We start from the raw sequence: 11,308 nt of genomic DNA, 5'->3' as shown, positions 1-11,308 counted from the left end.
AACATTTTAGTGTACACTATAAGGTAGTGTAACAATTGTATTGCTTTAATAATTAAGCTTAAGTCACAGATTTAAAAATTTCGCTAAACAAAAAAAAATGTAGATAGACTGCAGAAAATGTAGTAGCAATCCAAACATTACACACTTTAACACATTTTTGAATTTTACATAGATGCTTTTTCAAGAGCAGAAAACCAATAAAAAGTCATAGAGCAATTGAAATTTGAATACATTTATTAATATACAAAACGTTGTTTTTACACAAGAGTGTCTCCAAGTGAACCAAAACATGCACAGTTTGTGTTAGCTTGTCCGGAGGTCATCCATCAAGGAATAAGGCACAATTCTCATGCTTTCTTGTGTCAGTTATAAAGCTGAGTCACAATGTGAAGGTTATACTACCTTTATGAATGCAGACATGAAACCTTGACACACAGACATGTCTCTTGCTATATAAACTGACACAACACAGAATTATGTCACAGTGATTTTCGCTTGATAAAAGACCATCACAGCCACCAATAAGCTACTGAAGTCTATTTTTATCCCCAGATACTGTCTTATTGTGCTTTGACAATTGATTTGTATAATTTATTTGCCCTCCTTCTCTCAACACACCAGAATGTGCTGCTGAATCTCTGGAACTGATGGCTTACAGAATGTAAGGAATAGGAGTGTGTACACGGCTACCAAACTTGTGCTTTAGTCCTATAGGAATGGCAAAATATAACATACTGGCACAAGTTAAAGATGTCTGCAGTAAGTACAATAGTTCACTATGTCATTTTCACAGCAAAATATATGCATTTAAGTAGATGCCTTAAAAATATCATGCACTCCACTGGCTATATCTCTTCTTACACAGTACAACATAACCTTTCTTTATATCTTTGTAACATCTAGAAGCATAAAGCATCTAATCTGTATATTTACAAATTGAACAAAATATCTACATATAAAAGCTTACTTAAAATTAAACTTGATGCAAGTTATGAAAATGCAATTTATTGGCAAATGAAACTGAGCATTGCTTCAACCATAGGCTGTTATATAATTTCATATGAAGCTAAACCACAGTATTGGAATAGTTTACGTAATCAAGATAAATATGTTTCGTCACGGACGACAGCCATCCGCCTCTAATCTTTGTTAGCAGCATTCTCTTTTGCATGTTTTCTTTCTTATTGTTATTTCCTCTTTAGTTTTAAGGACATCTGAAATATATTTCCGATAAGGCGTAGGTGCAGATATTTACTGATACACACTGTGAGAGAAACATGGGCCGGAATCGCCAGTCTTATCTATAAGAGGTGTACGGACCTCAGTACATGCTTTGTGCTATGCACCCTTGGCTGTTCATAGAAATATCAGTAAACTGTGGACCTGCAGCAGCATATAGGCAATTTCAATTTACAATAGAGAAGATTATTTTCCATTTGAGCATAATGTTTTTCATAACTTCTTAGTCATTTACACATTTTACATTTTTGGCAATCATGATACTGTAGTTCACCATTCTGACTTTACTGTGCCAACAAATCCAGCAGAGCAGTGCACCATGGAATGCATATCAAATAAAGGCACTGAACAGTATGCTTGTGGGCTCATGAAGCCGAACGGGGGTGTTCCAATGTTCCCTCAGTGACCGTGAAAAATACAAATCCCAGAATGCATTGCAAAGCTTATCACTTCGTGGAATCTAAATAAACTGGTTTATACACATAGTACAAAATACAACACGGTACGTGTAATACTTTATAAGTCGAAAGGCTATAAAATAATGGGCGCAAAGAGCATATTTTGGATCTGAGTAAGCATCAGCAAATACAAGTGTCATACGTAAATAATTATATATATATATATATATATATATATATATATATATATATGTATATATATATATATATATATATATATATATATAAAAGCTATATATTCTAGTCTTTTAAAAAGACATGGTATAGTATACAATAAACTCACCAACTTCACCAGCAATGTCCACATAGACATTGAAGTTCTACACACTGTAACACTACTATAATACTGACAAGGGAGACAAATTCTGTAACCAGGTGTCGGACCAAGGACTGCATAACAAAGGAACAAACCATGGCTTACATACATTGGTTGGTATGTGAAATGTCTACCATTTCATGCAATTATAGTTTTCAGAAAAGAAATAGGACTTGTGTGTTTCGTTTTGCTACATTGTAGATTTTGTGTCGGTTCCTGCACATTGTTAAAAACAATTATGTCCTGAACAAAAAGATGACAATGTTGTACAATCACACTGACATTCTGTACCATTTACATGAGATTGTGTTCAATGTATGAACATGCCTCTACATCCTGTGTGTATCCACATAATCATTATGATAGCTGAGTGTATTGAATGGAACGTGGCAGTTTGCAAAAGAGAATATGACCGCTTTATGATAACTACACAAAGGAATTCATGGCGTTGACCGGAGATGGAGCCTCTGAACTTTCATTGCCTTCCACGGGTTCTTTTTCTTTTTTACCACTGTATTGTCCAATGAAGGAGCCATCTTCATTAAATTGCCCATTCACTCCTTCCCCATAGTCAACTAAACTGTCATCACTGTCTTCTTTTTTCACAGTTCTGTCTGAGGGAGTCCGACTTCCTTTTTTAAGCGGTTTATGATCCTCGGCATCACTGGTAGAGTAGAGACAATAACACAATTTAGAAAGGAAGGGCACATTCTGATTGACATGCTGTAACCCATTACAGATATAAACTAGTGATTGGTTGCTATGAGTTACAGCATATTTGTGATATTATCTACATGTAATTACATAAAGTCAGTTGTCTTAGTGCTCAAGTATTCAGAAAAAACTCTTTTACGTAGGCAGCTCAAAGCGGGGCATGAGAAGGAACGGCAGATTTCTTACATTTCTTTCTTATAACCTAATCCTGAGTCATAATGACTGTATGTCCTACAAGTACAATATAACATTCTTAGAGTTGTAATAATCCTTAGGTTTCTAGACAAAGGGACAAAAGTAGGTAAAATGTCAGGCTTTGTAACATAGGGTTGCAGGTACACATTCTTACCTTTCAATCAACCTATATATTCCATGGTAAAAGTGAAGAAAACAAAAATACAAATCACCTAAGGAAAATAAATAATGTTTTGCTAACCTCATTGAACATATTTTATTATGATTTAGTTTCTTTAATGTTTTTCACTGACAAAACCATAATAATGTGATATTCATACTTACTGTTAATAGACTTGGACAATTTCACCTAGGACCACTAGAGGTCACTATTGTACATCAAACCTTTTTTTAAAAAAAAACCCAAAACATGTCCTTATACAAGATGTGCAGTACCGCCTCTTAAGAATCCATCTTGGATCCTGTTCGGGCCTATAAATAGGCACTCCCTTATTGAAGCCTTTGCATGAGTATTTTGTTTCTTAAACTTCTGCTACCTGAATGTTACTCTCTTGGATTAACTACTACATGCTGTATTACAGACTACTCGCTTGTATACTACCCTTGTTTACTACAGATTACCTGCTTGTGTACTGAATTGGTTTACTACCGATCACTCTTTGAGTACCGACCCAGCTTACTACTGAGTGAAAACCCAGACAACCTCTGACTACCATCTTGTATGCTACAGACTTAACACAACAGAAGCTTGACACAAAGCTTATCAATGGAAAAAAAATATTTCTTTCTCAAAATGTAAATTGCAAAAAATGCCTAATTAAAAGCAGAGTACATATAGCAAATGCAGTGCATATCGTAAAATAATAATAATAATAGTGTGACATAATAATAATTTACACGTTTATCAACAAAAGATTAATTTGCTGTTATCTTAATAGAAAACTTGTATGTTGCACATGAATTACTAACCATCCACAATACGTATTAGGTATCTTTAATTCTGACATGAATTATGTACTATGCATCCATTACTTGCTATGAATGGTTATTTATTAGCAATTGTTTGGAAGTAGTGATAATAAGGTTTTTTAAAGTTACTGGCATAGTGAAAAATAATACAGGATCTGGTAACATTATAGCACTAACTTTAACATTCTAGACCAGTGATGGGCAAGTTGAAACACTTCAAGGAGCGCATGTGCAGCCCCGCAATCCTCAAAAGGGCCACACATTACACTAGATTTCAGTAATAAAAGAAAACTCTCTAAGTTACCTCTTCAACCCCACATCACTCATCTCAAAATGCCCCTCAGACACCCACTACTTGCTCTAAAATCCCCCCACATGCCTTCAGGCCCCAATGTCACCCATGCCCTCAGATCTCACATGTATTCCAAATCTCCCCATCTTAACTACAATATGCCAATTATACCTCCCTACATGCCTCCAACTGGGTGTAGCAGTGACCATCAACTGCTAATCTAGTAACCTAATTACACTAGTTAAATAATTCATTTATACTAGGGATGTGCACCGGCGACTTTTGAGGTCTCGTGTTTTGTGTTTTGGATCCGGATTTTCGTTATTTTTGAGGTTCGGATTTGTCTCGCAAAACACTTGACGAAAGGTCTCGGTTCGGATTTAAGGTATTGGATTCGGATTTTTTTTGAAAAAAACATAAAAAGTTTAAAAATCAAGTTTTTGGGCTTATTTTCACTCCTAGGCTATTATTAACCTCAATAACATTCAATAACAAGCATTTCCACTAATTTACAGTTTATTCTGAACACCTCACAATATAGTTATTAGTCCAAAACGTTGCAACAAGGTATCTTTCTGGACTGCGTAGAGGAGTGGGTCACCACAATATATATTAAAAACCCTGAACTTTTATGATTCGCACCAATAAATGTACCTGGACTGCGTAGAGGAGTGGGTCACCACAATATATATTAAAAACCCTGAACTTTTATGATTCGCACCAATAAATGTACCTGGACTGCGTAGAGGAGTGGGTCACCACAATATCTTAAAAACCCCGAACTTTTATGAATCGCACCAATAAATGTACCTGGACTGCGTAGAGGAGTGGGTCACCACAATATATTAAAAACCCTGAACTTTTATGATTCGCACCAATAATTGTACCTGGACTGCGTAGAGGAGTGGGTCACCACAATATAAATTAAAAACCCTGAACTTTTATGAATCGCACCAATAATTGTACCTGGACTGCGTAGAGGAGTGGGTCACCACAATATATTAAAAACCCTGAACTTTTATGATTCGCACCAATAATTGTACCTGGACTGCGTAGAGGAGTGGGTCACCACAATATATTAAAAACCCTGAACTTTTATGATTCGCACCAATAATTGTACCTGGACTGCGTAGAGGAGTGGGTCACCACAATATCTTAAAAACCCTGAACTTTTATGATTCGCACCAATAATTGTACCTGGACTGCGTAGAGGAGTGGGTCACCACAATATCTTAAAAACCCTGAACTTTTATGATTCGCACCAATAATTGTACCTGGACTGCGTAGAGGAGTGGGTCACCACAATATCTTAAAAACCCTGAACTTTTATGATTCGCACCAATAATTGTACCTGGACTGCGTAGAGGAGTGGGTCACCACAATATATTAAAAACCCTGAACTTTTATGATTCGCACCAATAATTGTACCTGGACTGCGTAGAGGAGTGGGCACTGGGCACCACAATAAAATATATAAAAAACCTTCAACAGATCTGCATTACACTACACATACGGCTGCTCCTCCATCCTCTCCATCATATACATGTTGGAGTTTTAGCGTGTGACAACCTCTTGTTTTTGATAATGTCAGTGCATTTTGAATATTTTTCAATTTGCCCCACAATACTGAATGTACTTTATCTATGATACGCAATATGCATCTATCTATCTTGACTGCGTAGTGTGGTGGCCCCGGTACACAATTTGGTACCGAGGCCACAATATAATTAAAAAACCCTCCACGTGTCTGAATTCCACCAAACAAGTATCTGGACTGCATAGTGGGGTGGCCCCGGTACCCAATTTGATACCGGGGCCACAATACCTCCTCCAAACATGGTACAGACAATTCGTCATTGAGATCCCAGACAGACAGGGTCAAAGTGTTATTGTTTGACTTTGTAAACCCAAAAAACTGTCCCTGTTGCACATAGTCGTGCAATGAAGACTGACTTTTTCATTTAAAGGCACGATCTTTCAAGTGTAGTGTTTATAAGTCTAAGTCATATTATACTTTTGGTAAAATTGGTTTATTTTGTTCCTCTTTATGGTAATTAATTAGTAATAGAATTAAAGTATGAAATAGAATTAAAGTATGAAATAGAATTAAAGTATGAAATAGAATTAAAGTATGAAATAGAATTAAAGTATGAAATAGAGTGGTATAGAGTTGTAGTGTGGTATAGATAAAGTGGTCCACACAATATAATAATAAAACCCTCAACTGGTCTGAATTCCACCAAACAAGTATCTGGACTGCGTAGTGTGGTGGCCCCGGTACACAATTTGGTACCGAGGCCACAATATAATTAAAAAATTGGGCATCAACTGTCACCGTTGTTTAATATCTGATACACCTAAATATGGACTGCACAGTGGAGTGGCCCCGGTAGTAAATTTGGTGCCGGGGCCACAATACCTCCTCCAACTTCCAAGTGTAGTGTTTATAAAGACAGACAGCGTCGAAGTGTTATTAGTTGACTTTCTTAACCCTAAAATTGTCCCTGTTGCAAATATTCGTGCAATGGACAGTTACTTTTTTATTGAAAGACTCAAGCTGTCAAGTGTAGTGTTTATAAAATATAAACAACAATACAGTAGTTTTAGAGCACGTCAATACCTCTTGTTTTAAATTATGACACGGCATTTTACTTTTGGTTTAATTTCTTGTATTTTTTTAAATTTGGTTTTACTTTTTGAACATGGCAAACGACTGTTGATTGGTCATATAATGCAAAAAAAAAAGGTCCAAGATGGAATTGTCCTTGGGCCCTCACACCCACCCTTATGTTGTTTAAATAGGACATGCACACTTTAACAAACCAATCATTTCAGCGACAGGGCCTACCAAACAACTTTGGCTGAAATGATTGGTTTGTTTGGGCCCCCACACCAAAAAAGCTATTCATCTCTCCCTGTACAGACTAAACAGGCTCTACTGAGGCAAGATGTCGTCCTCATCCTCAACCTCTGATTCCTCTCCCCCTACAGTGTGTACTTCCTCCTCATCACACATTATCAATTCGTCCCCGCTGGACTCCACAACCACAGGTCCCTCTGTAGTATCTGGAGGGCAGTGCTGTACTTCATTGAGGAATTGATTATTCATTTTTATAAACATCATTTTTTCAACGTTATGAGGAAGCAACCTCCTTCGCCGCTCACTGACCAGGTTCCCCGCTGCACTAAAAACTCTTTCCGAGTACACACTGGAGGGGGGACAACTCAGGTAAAATAGAGCCAGTTTGTACAGGGGCTTCCAAACTGCCTTTTTTTCCTGCCAGTAACAATATGGACTGTCTGACATGTCTACTTGGATGGTGTCAGCAAAGTAATCATCCACAATTTTTTCTATTGTGACAGCATCCAATGCAGCGAGAGTAGACATGTCTGCAATGGTTGGCAGGTCCTTCAGTCCGGACCAGATGTTATCAGCATCCCCGCCAGTGCCTCTTTTGTGAAAACTGAGCTTTTTCCTCGCAGCCATAGATGTGGAAGAAAATGAGGGTGGAGCTGTTGGCATGTCACGGTCCTCTTCAGAGGACAATCTCCTGACCAGCAGGTCTTTGCATCGCTGTAGACTTGTGTCCGCCGGAAACAGAGACACAACATACGCTTTAAACCGAGGATCGAGCACGGTGGCCAGAATGTATTCCTCTGACTTTAAAAGAGTGACCACCCTCGGATCCTGGCAAAGCGTACGAAGGGCTACATCCACAAGAGCTACATGCTTGGTGTAATCGCAATGGCTTACCAGCTCCTCCCTCACTTTCTCCAGCTGCTTCTGCAACAGCCTGATCAGGGGAATGACCTGACTCAAGCTGGCAGTGTCGGAACTGACTTCTCGTGTGGCAAGTTCAAATGGCTGCAGAACCTTGCACAACACGGAAATCAGTCTCCACTGCGCTTGACTGAGGCGCATCCCCACTCCTTTGCCTATGTCGTAGGTGGCTGTGTAGGCCTGAATGGCCTTTTGCTGCTCCTCCATCCTCTGCAGCATATAGAGGGTGGAGTTCCAGCGCGTCACAACCTCTTGTTTGAGGTGATGGCAGGGCAGGTTCATGCTTTTTTGATGTGCCTCTAGTCTGCGGTAGGCACTGGCTGAATGCCGAAAGTGTCCAGCAATTTTGCGCGCCACCGCAAGCATCTCCTGCACACCCCTGTCACTCTTGAGGTAATGCTGCACCACCAAATTAATTGTGTGGGCAAAACATGGGACGTGCTGGAAATTGCCCATATTTAATGCCCGCACAATGTTACTGGCATTGTCTGACACCACAAATCCCCATGAGAGTCTAAGTGGGGTAAGCCACTGGGAGATAATTTCCCTCATTTTCTCTAATATGTTGTCAGCGTTGTGCCTCTTATTAAAGCCTGTAATGCACAATGTTGCCTGCCTTTGCATGAGCAGCCATTTTGTAGATGCTGCTACTGATGCAGCTGTTGCTGTTGCTGCGGAAGGGGATGCATCTACCCAGTGGGCTGTCACAGTCATATAGTCCTTCGTTTGCCCAGAACCACTTGTCCACATGTCCGTGGTTAAGTGGACAGTGGGTACAACCGCATTTTTAAGAGCACTGAGGACACTTGATCGTACTTCTCTGTACATTTTTGGTATCGCCTGCCTAGTGAAGTGGAATCTCGAGGGGATTTGGTACCGGGGACACAATACCTCCATCAACCCTCTAAATCCCACTCCACTGATGGCGGACACCGGGCGCACGTCTAACACCAACATTGCAGTTACAGCCGCAGTTATACGCTTTGCAATAGGGTGACTACTATCGTATTTTGTGGTCATGGCAAACGACTGTTGGACGGTCAATTGTTTTGTGAAAGACTTAGCGGTCTTACGACTTCCCCTCTGGGAAGATGACCGACTAACAGCAGCAACAGCAGCAGTGGCAGTAGTAGGCGTACCGCTGCAGGATTCCTCGGATGAATCCCGTATTGAGGAGGACTCAGTCTGGCTGCTGACTTGGGCTGCAGGACTGAATCTGATGGAGATTGTGGAGGAAGTTGACGAGGAGGGTGTTGCTGGTGTGTATCCAACTGGACCACGGGATTTAGGTGTCCCTGTACCGATGAGGGTCCTAGCCCCAGTTCCTGAACTAACCACTGAACTATGAAGGTTATTCAGGTGACGTATAAGGGAGGATGTTCCTAGGTGGGCAAGATCCTTACCCCTGCTTATTTGAGCTTTACATAAGCTACATATGGCCATACATTGGTTGTCTGGATTTGGATAAAATAACTCCAGACCGAAGAGGTGCATTTTTTGGTCTTCTGACCAGGCATGACGATGGGCTTTTTCATCCCATGGACATCAGCTGTTTCCCCCCCCTGGTGCCTCATTTACAATAACCACATCACCATCCTCATCATCAAGTTCCTCCACAGCGCCAGCTACATCATCAATAGCCTCCTCCCGAGCCACCTCTTCCCGTACAGTGATGGGAAGGTCAGGCTTGACAACCACCAACACCCTTGGACTCGCCTTGGGGATTTGTGATAATTTCTCTTTAGAAGGCAGAGTTGTTTGCTGTTTTGTTGCTGACAGCATAACTCTCTTCAATTTTTTGTAGGGGGGGGGAGGAGGAGGAGGGCTAAGATCCGTGGGTGAAGCTGAACCACTAGTCATGAACACGGGCCAGGGCCTAAGCCGTTCCTTGCCACTCCGTGTCGTAAATGGCATATTGGCAACTTTACGTTTCTCCTCAGATGATTTAAAGTTTCTCTTTTTGCTACTTTTTCTTAACTTGGGCTTTTTGGATTTTACATGCCCGGTACTACGAGATTGGGCATCGGGCTTGGAAGACGACGTTGATGGCATTTCATCGTCTATGTCATGACTAGTGGCAGCAGCTTCAGCATTAGGAGGAAGTGGGTCTTGATCTTTCCCTACTTTATCCTCCAAATTTTTGGTCTCCATTATATGTAGCACAAGATACTGCAGAATGTGTGAACTTGGTAATATTGCAGTACCAATGGACTTATACTGCTGGATTGGTTTTGCAAATTTGGTTATAATTATTATATATATTTTTTTTTTTTTTAATTTTTTTTTTTTTTTTACTTTTTTTTAATTTTTAAAAAACTTGGGAATAGTGGGGAAAAAACTATGCCCTTAGAAGCACAGAGCACAGGACACAGCACCACTGGACTGAACAGGACACGGCACAGGACCCAGCAGCACTACGGAACTCAGCAGGACAGAGCACAGGACACAGCACCACTGGACTGATACTGCAGAATGTGTGAACTTGGTAATATTGCAGTACCAATGGACTTATACTGCTGGATTGGTTTTGCACATTTGGTTATAATTATTATATATTTTTTTTTTTTTAAAAATTTTTATTTTTTTTTACTTTTTTTTTATTTTTTAAAAACTTGGGAATAATGGGGAAATAACTATGCCCTTAGAAGCACAGAGCACAGGACACAGCACCACTGGACTGAACAGGACACGGCACAGGACCCAGCAGCACTACGGAACTCAGCAGGACAGAGCACAGGACACAGCACCACTGGACTGATACTGCAGAATGTGTGAACTTGGTAATATTGCAGTACCAATGGACTTATACTGCTGGATTGGTTTTGCACATTTGGTTATAATTATTATATTTTTTTTTTTTTTTTTAATTTTTTTTTTTTTTTTACTTTTTTTTTATTTTTTAAAAACTTGGGAATAATGGGGAAATAACTATGCCCTTAGAAGCACAGAGCACAGGACACAGCACCACTGGACTGAACAGGACACGGCACAGGACCCAGCAGCACTACGGAACTCAGCAGGACAGAGCACAGGACACAGCACCACTGGACTGATACTGCAGAATGTGTGAACTTGGTAATAGTGCAGTACCAATGGACTTATACTGCTGGATTGGTTTTGCACATTTGGTTATAATTATATATATTTTTTTTAATTTCTAATTTTTTATTTTTTTTTACTTTTTTTTTATTTTTTAAAAACTTGGGAATAATGGGGAAATAACTATGCCCTTAGAAGCACAGAGCACAGGACACAGCACCACTGGACTGAACAGGACACAGCACAGGACCCAGCAGCACCACTGACCTCAGAAGGACAGAGCACAGCACACAGCACCACTGGAC

At 39.9% G+C, this 11,308-nt stretch overlaps 1 protein-coding gene across 13 annotated transcripts in view; it reads right to left on the bottom strand.

Annotated features, from left to right (window-relative positions):
• Positions 1-216: 216 nt before the first annotated feature.
• The window catches only part of NRCAM (neuronal cell adhesion molecule), a 200,955-nt gene continuing 189,863 nt past the window's right edge, over positions 217-11,308 (bottom strand). For 12 of the 13 annotated variants that reach the window (XM_075209044.1, XM_075209042.1, XM_075209046.1 and 9 more), the window contains one exon: positions 217-2,677. In XM_075209044.1, the coding sequence (XP_075065145.1) occupies positions 2,440-2,677 (238 nt within the window). In that variant the 3' untranslated portion in view covers positions 217-2,439. Of the gene's footprint in view, positions 2,678-3,076; positions 3,089-11,308 lie in introns of all 13 variants that reach the window. The other variant, XM_075209041.1, reaches the window with a different exon arrangement.

The sequence above is a fragment of the Mixophyes fleayi genome, chromosome 4, assembly GCF_038048845.1.
Source record: "Mixophyes fleayi isolate aMixFle1 chromosome 4, aMixFle1.hap1, whole genome shotgun sequence".
NCBI classification, from domain to species: Eukaryota; Metazoa; Chordata; class Amphibia; order Anura; family Limnodynastidae; genus Mixophyes; species Mixophyes fleayi.
Note: the sequence above shows the minus strand (reverse complement) of the source record. Positions and strands in the feature narration are given on the sequence as shown.